This window comes from Balaenoptera borealis (assembly GCF_965194805.1).
Source record: "Balaenoptera borealis genome assembly, chromosome: 13".
Lineage (NCBI taxonomy): Eukaryota > Metazoa > Chordata > Mammalia > Artiodactyla > Balaenopteridae > Balaenoptera > Balaenoptera borealis.
In genome coordinates, this window is record NC_138870.1 from 104,701,090 (window position 1) to 104,719,374 (window position 18,285).

General features: G+C 60.9%; 1 protein-coding gene across 4 annotated transcripts in view; it reads left to right on the forward strand.

The window, feature by feature from the left end:
* Window positions 1–18,285, forward strand: part of TAFA5 (TAFA chemokine like family member 5) — a 221,415-nt gene that overhangs the window by 152,694 nt on the left and 50,436 nt on the right. For all 4 annotated transcript variants that reach the window (XR_014233543.1, XR_014233544.1, XM_082351461.1 and 1 more), the window contains exon 3: window positions 14,485–14,612. Coding sequence is in view for 2 of the 4 variants with exons in the window: in XM_082351461.1 (XP_082207587.1) it covers window positions 14,485–14,612 (128 nt within the window). In the remaining 2 variants the exon portion in view is untranslated. The remainder of the gene's footprint in view (window positions 1–14,484; window positions 14,613–18,285) is intronic.

The window sequence follows — 18,285 nt, forward strand, 5'->3', positions numbered from 1 at the left end:
ATAAATAACTCCCAATTTGCAGCTCTGTGGACACCAGGCAGGTGAGCCATTCATCCTGCTGCCCAGGCGGCCACCAGCTGTTGCTGGATTCTTGGAGCCGAAAAAGGGAGAGATTCAGAGAGAGGGCTTAGTTTCCAGCCCAGTTCTGCAGCCTGGAGCCTCCCTCCTGTGGCCCTGGGCACTTCCTCCCCTTCAAGCCGTGGGCGCCCCGAGGCGGCAAGGGTGCCCCCTGCACTGATTGGGGCCGGGCAGTCCCCCGGCAGTGAAGGAAAGCAGCCCCGAGAACAGGGGGCACAGGGCACGAGGGGTACAGGTAAGCCGAGGGCTGGTGGCTTTCCCAAACTGCTGGGAGACCCCCGGATGCATCCTGCATCCAGCAGCAGCCCCACGAGCATGAGGCGTGGGGACCCCCAGGCACCGGGACTGCATCAGCCCCACCTCCCCAGTAGGAAGGGCTGGGGATCCCTGGGCGGGGCACCGAGCCCATTTCAGCGTGCCATCCGCAGTGCTTCCAGAAGACTCCAGCCCGTGAACTGAGGGTCTTAGATTCCTGTGTCTCCAGTGGGCGTTTCACTCCCCAGGGCCCTTTCTTTCTGATTCAGCAGCTTTACTCGGGTGATTGGCAGGTCCTTGCCGTTACCCTGGCACAACATCCAGCCTTTGGGGATTTCAGCAAGAAGATTAGTGATGCCGGGCAGGGCCCTGTGCTTGGACCGAACCTGAGCTCAGAGTTATGGAGAGACTTGGGGATGCAGATCAAGGCAGTAACCAAGGAAACCGGATCAGACCCAGTTTGCCCCATTTTGGAGCCTCTCAGAACATGAGGGGCTCAAACCATCGAGCAAATAAACAGACCATCAGGAAAGACTTCCTTCCCGTTACTTTAAATCAAGCTTTGTAAATCTTACAATACAGGCGAAAAGCTTCTGTTAGAGACACCTTTCGCAGATTGTAAGATAAAACACGCGTGCAAAACTATTTGATTGGTTGGAAGCAGTCTATCCTTCTTGCAAACACGATAGGTTCTGGTGTGGTGTCCAAACACAGCCTCTCCCTGGTACTTGATCAAACACCCGTGCCCCTCATTTCCCAGGCTCCGTGCTGAGTTCACGTGACCTTGGATTCTGGGCAATCTGCCCACAATTCAGTCCACTTCCCAGGGTCAGGGGGCCTTGTGCTAGTCAATTCTGAGTGTGGGACATGGAACGTGGGATATGGCCTGTCCCGTGACCTGTACCCTGTTTTCTGTGCCCCAGGGAGGGCGTCTGTGGTGTGTTGGATTCAACAGAGAGATGCGTTGAAGTTCTAATCCGTGTGCCTGTGAATGTGGCTGTAGGTGGAAATGTAATCAGATATAATCAGGTTACGATGAGGTCATCAAGGTGGGCTCTGATCCATTGACTGGGGTCCTTATAGGAGGAGGAAATACCACGTGAAGACAGAGGCACTTGGGGAGCAGGCCATGTGATGATGGAGGTGGAGACTGGAGTGGTGTGTCCACCTTTCATCCCCGGGAGGCACCAGCCTCCTCCTGGGCCAGCATCTGCCTATCGATACCTTTCCACAGGCCTCACAACCTCCCTTCCTGCAGGGGCAAGGGGTTGGGATCTCTGAGGCCGTCAGGGCCAACTGGCAGGTGCCCGTGTCAGGGAGGAGAGAGCAGAGCTGCTGGAGGATGGGGCGGTTGGTCTGGAGAACACCCTCCAAGAGCCGCTGGCACCTCTAGTTCCGTGGGTGGAAACTCGATGGTTCCCCACTTACAATGGTGACCCCAAGCCCCCACCTCCGCCCGTCTGCCCCGCTGTTTACTTCTCGAGAGGTGGTCACAGGTTGCTTCTTTACAGTTCCTCTCTGGGCCAGTCAGGAAGAGCCTGGGCAGAGGCCTTGGAGCCCATGGGCTGTCCCTGGCTTCTTCCATCACTGCCGGCTGACCTTCCCCATGGACGCAGGAGAGGCTCAGAGGAGGGGAGAGGTGGGAAGCCCAGAATGCCTCGTGTTGACTACGCATTGGCCATGCATGCCTCAGGAGTCAGAGGGAGGCACGGTGGGGTCAGCACAGCCACCGATGCCACCCCTTCCCTCCCTCCTCCTTCTGAAGTTTGCTCTGGGGGGGAGGAGGACAGAGGGGTCCCTGAGCAGTGCGTTCCTTGGCCCTTCCCAGTACGCGTGGCACTGTGTGATGCTACCAGGCATCTCTGACCATTGGGGGAAGGAAGTCAAGTTCAGGGTTTCACGGTGCTCTGAACGCCAAAGGTTTGAGTGGATGGATGGATGAGTGTGTGGATGGATGGATGAGTGGATGGGTGGATGAGTGGGTGGATGGATGGATGAGTAGATAGATGGGTGGGTGGATGGATGGATGGGTGGATGGATGGATGGGTGTGTGGATGGATGGATGGAAGATGGATGGATGGATGGATGGATGGATGGATGGATGGATGGATGGATGGGTGTGTGGATGAGTGGGTGGATGGATGAGTGGGTGGATGGATGGATGGGTGGATGGATGGGTGGGTGGATGGATGGGTGTGTGGATGGATGGATGGATGATGGATGGATGGATGGATGGATGATGGATGGATGGATGGGTGTGTGGATGAGTGGGTGGATGGATGAGTGGATGGATGGATGGGTGTGTGGATGGATGGATGGGTGTGTGGATGGATGGATGGATGAGTCGATGAGTGGATGGATGGATGAGTGGGCAGATGGATGGATGAGTGGATGGGGGGATGGATGAGTGGATGGGAGGATGGATGGATGGACAGATGAGTGGGTGGACGGATGGATAGTTGGGTGGATGGATAGTTGGATGGATGGGTAGATAGATGAATGGAGGGGTGGATGACTGGATGGCTGGACAGTTGAACAGAAGGAGAAATGAGTGGACAGAGGATGGTTTTCTAAATATTTCATGGGCCTCACAGTGAAACTTTCTGTGAGAGCTGATAGGTCTGAGTCCTAGTGGGGGCCTGGATTCCCTGAAAGCAGCCAGTGTTCTCAGCCTCAGTGCCCCTCTGTCATGCCCAGTATCTCCCCCATGCAGGCAAGACCACACCCCTGGACCATGGCCCTCATCACTTCCTGGGAGACTGACCCACAACACAGCCCCCACCCCCATGGGCGCCCGGCTGCCACAAGTGGCCTCCCTAAATGAAAGTGTGTCCCAGCTCTCTACGGAGGGCTGTGCAGGGTCTCCACACAGTGAGGCCGTGGCGCTCCCCTGCTGCCCCCCAGGAGCCCTGCCACCTCCCGGGACCAGGGAGATGCTTTCCTGCCTCAGGTTAAAGTGAAAAGCCGGTTGCATCTCCTGTCTGCCCGCTCAAGGGGCTTCTGTCAATTCATGGGAATTTGCCCAAGAAAAATGATTGGAGTGTTTTTCTTTTCCCCTCTACTTACATTTCTTAATCCTAGTGAAATAACGAGACAGGTAGCTCATGACAACTGTGGTTTTTCTCTCTCAATCCAATATGATTACCCAAATCTGGAGTGTTTTCCACGGGCGCAGGACGCTAACTTATCGTACCGGGACACTTCTCCACTCTCGAGCTCTGGTGGGGACAGGTCCCAGGCAGCTAATGAATCACACTAATCAGAGAACCGTCTCAAAAATTAATCCATTCTACTGTAACTTTTTAAAGAAAAAATAATTATCGAGACTGTTCTCGCTAAATTATGCTGTCTAGAAGTGGTCGAAAGAAAATTTTGTCTAATTTTAAAATGTAATCTGGGTTTTGCAGATTTTTCTTTTCTGAGTGGTTAAAGGATTCAGCATGAATGACCAGGAGAAGAATGTGCCTTTTCTTCCCGAATTGTCAGGTCTTGGGTGTGACGTGTGCCAGCCTGGTGTGGCCCACGGCCTTGGCCTCCATCACAGACCCCACCCGGGAGCGTGCATGGCCTTGGGGCCACTGGAGCCCAGGCTTCTCCAGGGAAAGTGGGTCTCCCCGCCTGCCCCTTGGTCCTGAGAACAGACCCACATCCTTGAGCTGGGCGTGCCCCATGGCTTGGGGTGAGTGCAGCCTGAGTGAGTGACCCTGGCCCTCTTTGCCCGGGAGGTAGAGGTTGACAGGCCCCTTGAGCTCAGGGGTCCCAGCGGCAGAGCTGTGCCCACTCCCATCCCACTCGGTTCCCTGATGGGTTAATCCCGGTGCCAAGGGCGGACGGGGGCCTCCCGTGCTTGGCCCCGAAGTGTTCAGAACATCTGAGAAGACTCCAGAAAAGTGACAGCTTCCTTGCCTGCGAAGGAGGAAGGTGTGACTCACAGAGGTTTTGCAGTTTGGGCTGGCTCACCGACGTCTGTCCATCCCAAGTGACCAAGGAGACCAGAGCAGTTCAGGGAGCCCGGAGCCAGAGCCCTGGGGTGGCCCCCCCTCAGAGAGGAGGCGGGCTGCTCCCAAGAGGTCCCCGAGCCTCGGGCTCCCCGGCCAGGCTGGGCACAGAGGCCACCCCTGGACCACAGAGTCAGGCCCCGGCTGGCTCGGGGGCGGTGCAGGGGTGCGGGGGGCTGCCGCTCGGAGCCCGTCCCTAGTCTGCTGGCTGGGACCTTCCTTCCTGCTCTGGCCTGGTGAGGATGGAATGGGATGGGGTCCTCGGGACCCTGTACTGACGCAGCTCTTCCTGTTGGCATTTTGGCCTTGCCGTCCTGCCCGTCCTGAGTGAGGGTGGGGGTGGGGGAGGGGGGATGACCAAACCAGTGAGGGGGGACAGGTACGTGACCCGCACACGGTGCTGAGTGTCAGGCCCCGTGACCCCAGGAATAGCGGGGGCCGTGGTAGCGATGACAAGCCACCCACCCCAGCCCAGGAGCAGAAGCCGGGCAGGGTCAGAGAAGGTTCCGGAAAGCCGGGATAGGGAGGGCTCTTTGTCCCTGGCACCCTTCTCCTGGCCCGACGCTCACCTGTGTATCCAGGACCACCTGGTCCATCCCCCCAGCATCCTTGTGGACCCCCTTCCGTGCACGACCCGTGCGCCCCAGCGCAGGGAGCTTTTAAACCATCACCTGGGCCAGTGCTCTCCAGTAAGGACGTAGGGTCAGTGGCCACGTGTCTGTTAGTCCTGCGTCTCCTCACACCTTTTCCCACGGAACCCACTAAACCTCCCCAGCAGGGTCCACAGACGATGGACCCTATGTCCCTCCATCCTGGGGCTGAAGTCCACCTGTCACCAAGTGGGCCTCAGAGCTGGGAGCTGGAGCAGGTGTGCGCACAGGGCCAGCCCTGCATGGGGGCTTCTCTGCTCGGAGGCCCCTCCCTACCTCCCTCACCTCTACCCGGGCAGCTCCTTACCGTGACTTCAGGGTCTCAGGTTCCTTCAGGCTGTGTGTTCCTTCTCCCCACGGCCCTGTGCCCGTCCGAGGCCGCTGTGAGAATCCACACCACGCTCTCAGCTGGGACGTCTGGGGCCCCCAGAACACAGGTGGGTAGCCGGGAGCTGCTGTGATTCAAGGCCCTGCTGCCATCACGGACCCCCCTTCCTGGCTGTCAGCTGTAATCAGCATGGCAAAGACCCGAAGCATATTTGGGGACCATTGGAGGCGATTCTATGTACCCAGTTCCTACAAGAGGAATCGGCACAGCCTGGCACTGGGGGAAGGTTGAGGGAATGAAGCTAGCCCTATAAACTGATGAATGTCAACACAGCCCACCCTGAAATCACAGGTAGGGCAGACACGTGCGTGCGGCGTACTCTAATTATTGGGAACCAAGCAAAATGTGTGAGCACGTAGAAGCTCCTAATACACGCGTGTATAGACGTATACCTGTGTATATGTTAGAAAGCCTTGTGGGGGGTGGCAGGGGGCTGTAGGCGGAGCACAGCCCCAGGCGGGTCAGAATGGGAAGCAGCTCCCTGTCCTCGGGCTGCTGACCGCAGACCCAGCCGGGCCCAGGCCAGAGCAGCCCAGAGCTGGCAGCCAGGCCTCTGGAGCCAGCGTGGAGGCCCCTCGGGGCTGGGATGCTGCTGGGGGGTCTTATGGGTCCGGCACAGTGGGAGCCCCAGGACCCCGTCCATCCTCTACCCCCCAGATGCTTCTGGGGACAGAGAGGGGCTGGGACAAGCCACCACCAAGGCCTCCTGGAGTCTCCCGTGACCCCTGCCGAGACCGCCCCTCCTCCAGAGCCCTGTGACCCCAGCCTGGGGCGTCTCGGGGACGGAGCAGCTTCTCCAGGGAGGACGGGAAATGCCATTTCTACCTGCAGCTCTCAGAACACAGGCTCGCTGGCCTAACGTGCACAGAATAAATGTCTGTGGGAGAGAGTTATTCAGGCCCAAGGCCGTCGGAAAGCTGCCCTCTGACCCTCCTCCTACTGATGGTCACAGAGTCGCCTGCAGGACGGGACTCGGTGCCAGCTCCCCTGGGGACAGATGACCGAGGACACGTGATTGGCCGTGGTCAGGGTCTGATCCACTTGGCGGTCAGCCTGGCGGGATGCGTCCAGGGCCGTGGAGACGCTCAGACCCTCTGACCCTGTAATTCCTCTCCCGGAAATATGTCCTGAGAAGATACTTCAAAAGAAGAGGAAAGGCGTGTTGATAGCAGAGCTAAGCTGGAAAGCGCAAACAGCAGAGATGCCCGTCTCGGGACAGCGTGGTGGACCACAGGAAGGGGCCTGAGTAGGTCTCCTGCAGCTGGGGGTGTAGCTGTGGAGCAGCGTGGAGGGCCTAGCGGACTCGGAGATGGAGACGGACGGGGCAGGCGGCGGCTACGCAAGGGCCCTTTAACAGAGTCGGGGGGTGGGGCTGCCCCAGGGGAGGGTCACCTCCCTGTGCCCTCAGTGGCCCTGGCACTGGTCCTCGGTGGGGCTGTGCTGTCCCTTGCTGGCCTCCAGAGCTCAGGATGCTGGCGCGGAAGGCCTCTGCCCCCCACCAACTGCCGGGCCAGCCACCCGCCTGCAGCAGAGGAGCCTGGTGCTGGGGGCACGCGCGTGTCGCGCCACAGCTTCCCTTGAGCTGTCCTAGCCCATAATGATGCTGAGAGAATGCACAGTGGTGGGGCGGGGGCGTTCCCTCAGCCGCGGCCGTTCAGACTGGCTCTTACATCAGCTGTGTCCTTGCATCAGCCCCCTACCCTGCCCCGACACAGCGGCCTTCATCCCTTCCACAGGTGAGAAGGCTGAGGCACAGAGAGGGCAGGCGCCTGACCTGAGGGCCCAGCTGTGAGCAGCCCTGGGACTCGGACCCCAAGGGGTCGAGCTCCGAACGCCCCCCTGGCCGCCTCTCCCTCCCTGGTCGAGTCACGGTTTCTCCTGCCGGCCGGGCCCTTCCTGCTCATCCTCTTGCTGCCTCTGGGATCCCGTTCCTGCGCACGGCCGCGTGGAATCAGGGAGGATGGGGGACCCTGTTCAGGCTGACCAGGCTCAAGCCCTCGCATCGTCGCCTCCCGGCAGCTGTGTGAATGTGGAAATCTCCTAACCTCTCTGAGCTTCCTTGTTCCCATGTGTGACGTGAAGATCAGGCGAATTGATTCCTCGTAAGTAATAACCAATAATCAGTGTATCGATGAAGGAGCATGTGACTCCCCATGAGCACCGGCAAGCCAGTCCCCACGGTCAGCAGCTGCCTGCGCGGCCCAGCAGCTTGCTTCAGAGCCCCCAGGAGCCACCTGGCCCGGCCCGGCAGCTTGCTTCAGAGCCCCCAGGAGCCACCTGGCCCGGCCCAGCAGCTTGCTTCAGAGCCCCCAGGAGCCACCTGGCCTGCTCCGTCCCGCCCGGTGTGCTCACCTGCTGTGTTTGGGCATTGACGTTTCAAATGGGAGTTTGTAAAATGCAGAAGCTGCCCTGGGTGTGTAAGGGCAAAATGGATTTCTCCCGGAATCGGGGGGGTGTCCCAGCAGGTGCTCTGGTTGTTTGCGTTTTCCCAAGCCCAAGGCCACCGATCCCCTGGTGGGGTCAGGGGGAGACCAGAGCCCGCCAGGGAGGCCCACGTGTGCCAGGTCATTTCCACACAGCTGCCGGCCCTCCCCAGGCCGGGCGGGGCCTCCCGTGGGCTCACCTGTCCTTCCACCATCGCTGTGCCCTCCTCCAGAGCGCTACTCCTCTGATTCCTCCCGCCCCCGGGGCCAGGGTGCCAGGGAGGGACGGCCTGAGAGAGGCTATTGCCAGGAAGGTCCTCTAAGGGTAGCTCGGGGGCTACCCAGGGTACCCTCTGACCTCCCAGCCCCACGGGCCTTCCTGCCCCTGCTGGTAACTGCTCCCAGGAGGGGCCTCAACATGCCATCCTGAGGAGCACAGAGATGGGAGCCCAGGGCCCTCCTGGGGTCCTCGAAACGTTCCCTGCAGCAGTAGCCTCTGGATTACATCCTCAGGGCCTGTGTCAGCTCTTCATGCGGTAGATTCTTCCAGAACCCTTGATACATCCCAGATATATTTGACTCCCGTGTGTGTGTGTGTAATTAATATCTATATGCTTATATTAAATGTCAGCCGCCCTTTTCCTCATGGGTGTGGATGTGGCCTCACCTCTCTGTCACCAGCAAGATCCGGGGGACTTTGGGGACAGATGCTTCTGGGTTAGATGCTGCCGGAGACAGCGGCCTCCCCGTCTCAGACGGACAAGGTCCATTTATGACCGTATCTGAGAATGTGGCCAGAGATTTCTGGAATCCCACTGGTTTTGTTCTGGATGATTCATTTTTCCAAGCTGTTGAGTAAAGTAAGCAGATTCATGTGTTAATGGAAATGAAGAAACAGTTTATTCCGAAGGGAACCATGCAGTTGACGAGCAGCAAAGGGTGCGGGCGTTGAGCGGAGCGGTATGGCCTCCGCGATCCCCGTGCATCTGTCCAGACCCAAGCGAGCAGCGCGCTGGTCGCCGCGGTTGCTGTCTGAGAAGGCGTGCTGTCCACCAGACCCCGGATGGCTTCACGGTCGCCCTGGTTGTCCAATCCCTAGGTTTGGGGGTGGGCGAAGGCATCTCGTTGGGGTGCGTTTCTGAGCTTCCACATCTTTGGAGCTTGTTTGTGCTGGTAAACAAAGAGGGGGGGGTCCCAGCATCACATGCATCACGGTGGGGAGAGGGGTGTTGCTGGCGGCAGCGTTCCCACATACGTGCAGCTCAGTCACTAGAATAGACTTTCAGACGTCACACAGGGACACACACACACACAAATACTTGTGCGTGCACGTGCGCACACAACATACAGGTGTGTGCACACACACGCACACATATACACACACACACACACGGGATCAACAGCTGGGCACACAGGCTCTTGGCCATAGGAGGCTCCCGTGGCTGGTGAGCTGATTGAACTGGGGTCCACTCAGACCCTCTGTATCTCCTCGGGACGCTGATCAGGAAGGTTGAAAGGAATCAAATAGGGGCGCTTAGCCCGGTCGAGGAGAGCACTGGGGAGAAGCCACAGCGCTGTGTCCCCTGTGAACAGGGCGAGTCTGGACTCTGAAGCCCGCCAGCTTCTGCCTTCAGTCCTGGCCCTTCCTGCGTTTTTCCTGCCTCACGTGGGTCGTCTTTTTCCCAAGATGGAAAATTCCAGAGCATTGGCCCTGGAGGGTGGACCCTGCAGCTCCAGGGCTAAGCCAGCCAGAGGCCCTCACGGGGCCTGGTGAGGGCAAGGGCTCAGGAAATGTGAGCAGATAAGAAAAAAAGCTTTGTCTCATGGGCCTTCCGAAGAAAGATGCTGCTGGTCTCTGCTGTTTGAGACCAACTCTGAATGTTTTGCAGGTTCCTGAGAAATTGCATATGTAAAGCACCATTGGCTTTTTGGGGCGTAAATGAACTCAACCAAGGGCCCCTCTCTCCGCTGGCTGTCAGATCTGAGTGAATTTAGCCCCGAATCCCTCTGATCCCAGGTGGCAGATCTTCAGAGCAGGGACCACAGGGGCTGGGCTCCTTCTGTCTCTTAAGGAGGAAGGAGCTGGTCCCCCAGGCAGGGCCCCAAGGCAGATGAGCTGTGTCCCCGTTAGGACCCCTGGGGAGCGCACCTGTCCTGAGGGTCCTCCCTCGGGTTCTTCGTGGGCTGCAGTGCCCAGGGCTTGGGAAAAGCCGTCCTGTCCCTTGAATGCATCACTCCGTCTCCTCTTGGCTGTGTCCCCGCAGCCCCTTCTGTGGCCCTTGTCACCCTGCAGCTGCCAGGATGTGTCTTCGACTCCAGGCACAGTTTGCCCCACAGTTTTGGCAAATTGGCCCTTCAGCCGATTGACCCAGACCCACCTGAACCAGTCCGGTCGTGTCCAGGACCTGCACCCCATCCGGGCCCCCAGCTTCTCAGCCCCCTGGACGCCCTGGGCCCTGCCCTGCTCCCCTCCCAGACGCCAGGCCCCTCCCTGCCTGAGAGGTTGGCCCGGCGCTCTGTGTGTCCCGAGAGGCCTTCTGTTCTGTCCTTCACGAGCAACTAGGCTGCAGGGGCGGCTTCCTTCTGGGGAGGCGGCAGCTGGGAATGAGCCTCTCCGGGCCTGGAGTCACCCGGGTGTCCTCGCAGAGGGGGATTCGGAGAGAAGGGACCCAGCCTCTGCATCCCCAGGCCCCAGCACTGGCCGCTGGAGAGACGGGTGACCCTGCAGGCCGACGTCCACACATACACATGGTGGATGTGTGTGCACGTGGGCGTGTGTACATGCGAGGTGGAGGGAGAGGCGTGTGGGCCGGGCCGGGTCCCGGGGCTTCCGCTTCCTCTCAAAGGCTCGAGCTCGCAGAGCTGGTCCACGCTGGGCCCCGAGGCCCGGGACAGGCACCAGGCACGCGGCCATCGGGAGATCCACGCCCCTGGCCTGCACGGGCCGAGGGCCCCGTGGTTGTGACACAGATGCAGGCTGGACCGCTCCCTCAGCACCCCCAGCCCTGGGCGATGCCCTCCCCCGCTGGGAGCTGCCACGACGCTGGGGCCAGAGGAGAGGAGGTGGTGACGTGTGGGCACGAAAGGCCCCTTTGTCCCTGGGACGTGGTGGCCCAGCCCTGCGCCTCCGTCCGCCCCCAGCAGGAAGTGGGCCAGGGCTGGGTGAGCCGAGCTCCCGCGGCCAACAAAAGGCGCTGTGTGATCAGCCTGGCTGGCCAGTGCCCTCCGCAGGGCCGGCACCCGCCCGCCCAGGCCACCGCGCCAGGTGGGGACAGGACGGTGGCCAGGCAGCAGGTATGCCCATTTGTTTTGCAGACACACCCGCGTGCCTGCTGTGTGCCAGGCCAGCCCGTGAAGTGGTCCCACAAGTATGGCAGTGAGTGTGCCTGTGAACGAGTGCGCATATCTGTGTGTGTGTCCGTGGTGTGCACGTGTGTGCTGTTCCACACGTGTAGGTGTGGTGTGCATGCCTTTGTGGGTGTTTACGTGTGTGCATGTGCCTGCACGTGGGCATTTGTGTGACCTCTGCCTTCCTGATTGACCCTCAAATGTTGTCCCATTATGTTTGTGGGGCTCCCCCCAGGAGAATGGGCGCTGCATGTTCCCCCACCGCCATCGCCCCGCCTCTTAGAACTGCGTGTGGGACAGAGCAGAGGGGATGAAGGCTTGGTGACACCCCGTGTGCTTTGGGGAAGGGGCACGGGGCCCGTGTCCTCGACCGAGGGCCCGGAGCCGAGCTGAGCTGCGGCCTGGGGGGAGGAGCCTCAGGGGACCAGCGGGCGCCCCAGCCCCTTGGATGCTTGCAGGCTGGCTCGGTCTCTGCCAGTGTCCGTCTACCGTCTCCAGCCCCACGGTCAGCGGCCAAGAGTGGCTTCTGTCCTCACCTGACCATGAAGGATGTGTGTTTTACACATGGACTGGCCGAGCCCTGGGCCAGGTACTCCACCTGCAGCTTCTCCTCTGTCCCCTTGGTCACCAAGCTTCCCGGGGAGGACGGAGCCCACGGGAAGCACTGCTGGCTCGAGGTCCCCTGCTGGCACAGTAGTGCAGGATTGAACCCAACCCTCCTCTATTTTCTGGTCCTGCAGACTAGCCAGGGAGGCGTGGGTATCAGAACCAGGCCTCTGACGTTGCCCATGCTGCCCTGCCCCGCTGGTCTGGGCCAGCGGCCTTCTGGGTGGCTCCAGTCTCTCTGTGTGGGGCCTCGCCTCGGCCTCCCTGCCTCCAGAGCTGCATTTCCCTCTTGCAGCGGAGGGCAGGTCTGTCACCTGAGAAGGCCCCGTTCCTGCTCTTGGCTCTGCTCCCTGGGCACAGCTGGGGTCTGGGTGCCCCGCCTCCGTGGTGACAGGCACAGTACGCTGACAGCATTTCCCTGGGTGCGGCCCAGGAGACAGACAGGAGCACAGATCCAGATTCTTTTTTAGCCACTCTTGAGCCCCCTCCCATGCCGTCTGTCCTGGTTGATCCCAGAGAAACCCTCCCTTCTTTCTTTAGTTCGTTATGACCGTCTCTAAGCCATGCACATAGGGTTTCCGGGAATTGGCGGGTTCTGTATTTCAATCCTGTTGCTTCCTCATGGGTTTACAGTTTGCATTTGTCGGTGTGCAACGAGCTTTTTGTGTTGTCATTTACTGTCACCAAAGTGGTGCACCAGGGACGGCGGGGCTGCTGCGGGGACTGCTGCGGGGACAATGAGCGAATGAGGAAGAGGCCCGAGGGGATGTGCCAGGGATGCAGCCGCCTGTGGCCCGCGGGTCCTGGGAGGGCCGCGTGGAGCACAGGTGCGGCTGGAGCCGGGCCTGCCGTGGCCTAGAGACGTTTCTGGGCGGCGAGACGGCCCGTCCCCCACGCCTGCCGTGAGAGCAGAGCCGCGTCTCCTCTTCCGTGGGAACCACGCTGACACTCAGCTGGAGTGTTTTTCCACTCTGACTTCAGTTGGATGTGGGGCATTTCCATGCTGTGAGGTCTCCCGGGCCGTCTTAGCTCAGGCTGCGGTCACAAAGCACCATAGGCTGTAGGGCTTGAACAGCAGAAATTCATTTTCTCGAAGTCCAGAGGCGAGGCGGGTGCGACGCAGGTGCGGCTGACGCGCCCCTGGTGGGGACCCCCTCCTGGCCCACAGATGGCCGCCTGCGCTGTGTCCCACGTGGGAGAGGCTGAGGTCTCTGAGGTCAGTTCCTATAAGGGCACCAATGCTGTGGGGTGAGGCCCCACCCTTATGACCTCATTTAACCTCAGGTACTTCTGTAAAGGCCCTGTTTCCAAGTCCAGCCACTCTGGGGTCAGGACTTCATCCTACAACCGCAGGGAGTGGGGGTCACAGTTCCGTCCGTAGCTCAGCCTAGAAAGGAGCCGGTCTCAGGATGACCAGCTGGCTGTGGGTAGAGGGATGCTTGGTGTGGGTCCAGGTGAGCAACACACTACCCACAGGGCCCTCTGCTGTGCCCTTGGCAGGCACCACCAATCGATCCCAGGACACTCCCCGCTGTGCTCAGGCAGCTCCTGCTTGCTTGTCAGAATTGGCATCAAGAGGTCACCTGGGATGCCATCCTTGTCTGTTTTCCAGACCACCTCCCAGTTCACCCTTTGTTAAGACTCACCGAGTCACCCTCCCCTGCAGGGGCCCCAAGGCCCAGGCCCCCATGGGGTGAGGCCCTTCCCAGGTCCCCTATCACCTTTGTAGGGACAGTCAACTGCCTGCAGGGCTGGTGGCGTGATGGGCGGCCCCCCTGCAAAGTGGAAATGCTGGGATCCTTGAGAAGTTATTAAGAATTTCAAGATGTAGGAAGAGCAGGGTGGGGCCATGGGGGCCGCTGCAGCCACCAAAGCAGTCGAACCTGCCTTGAAAAGGACGCACATCACTCTGTCCTAATTCAAAACGACCCGTAGTTCCCAGGTTCCTTGAACAGTTCCATGCATACAGTCGGTGTTCTTTCCATCACAAAGTCCCTCCTTCCACGGCCTCCGTCACTGATGGGTTCCCAGGCCCTCCCACCACTGCCACAGAAAGGTGGTGGGTTTCCCAGGAAGAGAGAGACGCAGCCCCCTTCTGCCTGGAAGCGTGGGTTTGGAGTCATCAGTGCTTAGCGGCCACGGGGTCTACCTTCCCCACCCCACCTGACAATGACAAGGACTTGAGTCCTGATGTCACCAGCCCTGGGACGTCCTCGGGGAGGGGGGTCCCCTTTGTGGATGAGGCCCCGGGAGGGCCGTGGCCTCCGTACGATCTGCCAGGAGTCCCCACCGTCCCCCTGCCCGCCTCCCTCCCAGCACCCACCCAGGCCCCAGGATTCCGGCCCGCAGACGGGCAGTCCCCACTGCATCTGAGGGGGGTCCTGATTGGGAGACCTCCCCCACTGCCCCCCGCCCGCCGCTGTCTTTCCTGGCTCTCACGTGGATTCCAGACAAAGGAGAGAAGTACATTGTTGCCTCCGGGAAGGGAGGTCCTTGAAACTGTCCCCCACGCCCTCAGTCACTACTTACTGAGTGGCCAATGGCAGAGCTGGTGATGGGCAGTGAGCGATTGACTGTGAGGCCAGGGATGGGGCAGCAGTCTGGCCAGGCCACCCTGATTGACACCAGGCGCTGCCCACTGGACCGTCCCATCCCTGAATTCCGGTGCCGGGAAGTGGGCTATGTAGGAACCGCTCATGCCCCAGGCCAGCGCTCACAGCTCTCTCTTCTCTCCGCAGCACGAATTATCCGAACAAAGCAGTGGTGTGACATGCTCCCTTGTCTGGAGGGGGAAGGCTGTGACTTGTTGATCAACCGGTCAGGCTGGACGTGCACGCAGCCCGGCGGGCGGATAAAGACCACCACGGTACGTACGCGGCCCCCTGGCTGTACTGGGGGTGCGGGAGCCTTAGGCACCAGAGCACACTGGGGCGGGGGTACACCCCACACCGGCGATGACAGGACAGACAGACAGGCCGCCAGCCCCTCCTCCTCCAGAACCTCCCTGCTCTGCGGCCGGGTCAGTCTGTCCCCGGGCTGCTCAGACCCATCACACGGTCACTGAGTGCCCAGCGGCCCGAGAGGCTGGACAGAACCCCCTCCAGGCCGATCAGCCCACATGAGATTGCTGGTGAAGTTGTCCTGTTTCTGGGCGATGTACTCCCAGCTCCAGGCTGGAGGGAAGGTTAGAACCCACAGAAGGGCTTCAAAACGAAGGGCCTTTAAAGAAAAAGGATTGGGGAGGGGCCGTGGGCCTCATCCAGGCCATCCCCTCCCCCCCCAGGCAGGCATGGTGGCTGTTTGGAGCAGAGACCCCGAGAGCCCCTGAGGGTGCCTCTGTCCCTCCTGGATCCCACCAAGAGGGACAGTTGTGGACTCTGGGCTCCCCAGGCTGGTCTCCAGCAGGCTGGGAGGCAGAGGGCGGCAAAGTGGCTCTGGGGCTGTTTTCTCTGAGATTCCTTTCCCAAAGGAAAACTCATTAAGCGCAGGCTGGGATGGTGTGGGCCAGGGGAGCGGGGCTGCCCGGCCGGGGCCAGGGGGCGGCTCTGGTGCTCCGTAGGCTGGGCCCGCACGGTGTTGGACTCGACCAGCCAATTGTCACCCCTCATCCGGGCTCTTCCTCGCGAGGCTGACGTAGACAGCTGAGGACTGGGGTGGGCTATGGCTCCTGGCCAAAATTCCCGCCTCGATGCTGGGGGACGTTATGTCAGGGAGGTCTGGGGTTCCGTGGAAGGATCTGGAAATTCTCCCCTGGCATCCACGGCAGAGAGGACAGGGCCACAGCCCCTCAGGAATTAGTCTAGAGGAAAACCCACCCCTTCCTGCCCTTGCAGCCTCCGCTGCAGAAGTCAGATGGGCTGTTTCAGCAACGTCCTTAAGAGGCCAATTAGGTGTAGCTGCTCCGAGATGAGACACGGATACCCCCCCGGTCCCATCGCCGTCAGGGAGGTCAGGTGGGGACAAGCCAGGCCTCTGGGGGCACATTCTGGGGACGGGGCTGTCAAGCGGAGACGCGGGCCCCCGGCTGCACCCAGGCAGCCCATCGGATGTCTCGGAGGCCTCTTGTGTTGGCGGGAGTTCAGGCAGGGGGGCCGTGGCTGCAGCCTCCCCTCACAGGCCTGGGGGCCCGTCCCGAGCGGGGCCGCCCACGAGGAGCGCTGGGTTGGGCTGCAGCGTGCGCCCCAGGTCTCCGGTCGCTGAAGCCGCAGCTGTGCGCTTGTCTGAGCGTCGGCCATGCTTGTTCATCCACGTGCAGCACGGAAGCGAGGGACCTGTCCTCACACCTGGCAGGTGTGCAGGTGTGCCAGCTCATTACCTGCCACCTGCCTCCCTGCTCCGGGAGCGGAAGGGCCTCTGAGGTGGGGCCGCTGCCTCCCCGACCGTCTAGGAAGCAGCTGACCTTTCCAGGTTTCCCGAAAGGTGGAGACTGGGGGACAAGCAGACCCCTGGACCCCCGGGGCCACCGTCCCCAGATCCGTGGGGCCCGGGGTCAGCGTGTGGATTCCCAGGGCGCCTGGTCCAGCCCTGGTGCGGGAGGCGCTGTGTTGGGGGTCTTTTGAATGAACACCCACAGGAGGTGAGGCTTGGAGGGGGCTCCGGGCCACCCGCCCTCCGTGGCGGGCCTGGCTGTGCATGGCTGCGGGGTCAGGCCTGCCCTCCAGGCCGCGGGGCCCAGGCAGCACCCCTCAGTCTCCTCACGGTGAATCGGGGCGTCTCCTCCCGTCAAGCCCCCGAGCCCTTCCCGGCTCCCGGCGCCCTGCGCCCCCGCCCCTCGGAGGTTCTGGGGGGCCTCTACGTGCAAAGGGCGCACCTTCGGCAGCCCTAGCGCCCTCTCCCTGCAAGCACAGCCTCAGGTCCTTAAGTTGCTCTAAGACCTTGGTTAGAAGGTGCAGACAGTCGTTCCCTTCGGGCTCACAGGTCTCGAAGCTCAGGACCATCACCTTGGGTTTCCAGCCGTGAAAACTGCAGCTGGGGTGGCTGAGGGAGGCCACGGCCGGGGGTCAGTGGGCCGTGGAGGTGGGGCTTGAATCTGCCGGGTCTGCCCAACTCAGACGCGGCCTTGGCGCTGCAGAAGGCCCACGCGTCTTCCGGGTGAGAAGACAGTCTCTGATGCGCACATCCTGAGATCAGCCCGCCCTGGAGAGCGCCTGGTGCTGGAACAGTTGCGTCAGGAGAAGCCCACGGTCCAGGCAGGAAGGCCCCGCCACACCTGGGGCAGGTCAGGGAGGGGTGCACCCGCTCAGGGCCCCTTCACTCCCCTGGCGGGAGACGCTCACACTTGGAGACACGGCCGAGCGGCTGGACGTGTTCAGTGACAGTGACCTCCTCCTGCCTGTGTGCTGGCCCGCAGGGTCACATCCCCACCGGGGAAGTGGGCCCCGGGTGCTTGGGTTGGCAGATCCTGCTGAGATGACCCTAGGGGACCAGCGAGCTCTGTCATCGTCCCAAGTGTCTGCAGAGGTGACCCTGGCCTGTGGAGACCTATTTTCAAAGCTTTCTTAAAAGCTTACTTTTAACCCAAACACCTTATAATTGGAGCACGTAATCCCCTTCCACGATTGCATCTAGGGCCTCTTACAGATGGCAGATTGGCACTGTGGGCTTTCACATTTTGGCATAAATTGGTTTTCCATGAGGGGGCTGTAAGACACCTCAGGATTGCTTGGCCACGTGACTGCTAATTCATCCCAGATGCCAGGGTCTCAGCCCAGCGCCCCTGCAGCCGGGGCCACGTCCGGAAGTGGCTGTCACCCCACCCCTGCCTGGTCACGCCCCACCCCCTTCTCTGCGTGGGCTGCGGCTGCTCCCTTCTCTGTGTCCCCAGCAAACCATGAGCTGCCTGAGGGCAGGCGCAGGCCTTGTGGTCCCGCCAGCCCCGTTCCCTCATTCGGGGCTCCCGTACATCCATGTGATAAATTGATTAACTGATTAGCAGGACCCAGACCCCAGGCTCATGCTGACGTTTGCATTTCCTAGATCACCTCTTTTCAAAGTGCAGGTCGTCACTCCATTAGTGGGTCGTGAAATTAATTTAGTGGCTCACGATCAGCATTTCAAAGAAGGAGGAAGAAACAGAATAAAAACATTCGGGCGCATCCGTGTCTTGAGGGTGAAAGCCACCTCGTGAGGCGCACACAGGGTCACAAGGTGAGGTCACGCGGGTACCAGGACAGGTCACAGTGAAGAGCTGGGCACCCGGCATCCCGGAGGTACTCGGGGCTGGGGGGGGACCTGGCATCTGTGGCTCCCGCGATCCCTTTTCCAAGGGCTGCCTGTGACGTTGGTCTGCACCGTGCATGTTGAGCAGGTGGACCTCACGGGCCCTCCCCAAGGTCGCAACCAGCATCCCCTCCTTAGCCCCCTCGCGGCCCCTTAGAGCAGGGCTGACTGGGCAGGCAGAAGGGGAAGGAAAAGGCCAGGCCCCAGGTAGGCGTGAGGCCCCCGCCAGTGGAGCGCCGTCCTGCCCACCCTCGGCTTCTGTCCAGACGTGAGCAGCTGGGGCGGCGCCCGGGCTTTAGCGGCACTCGGGACAGGCGAGT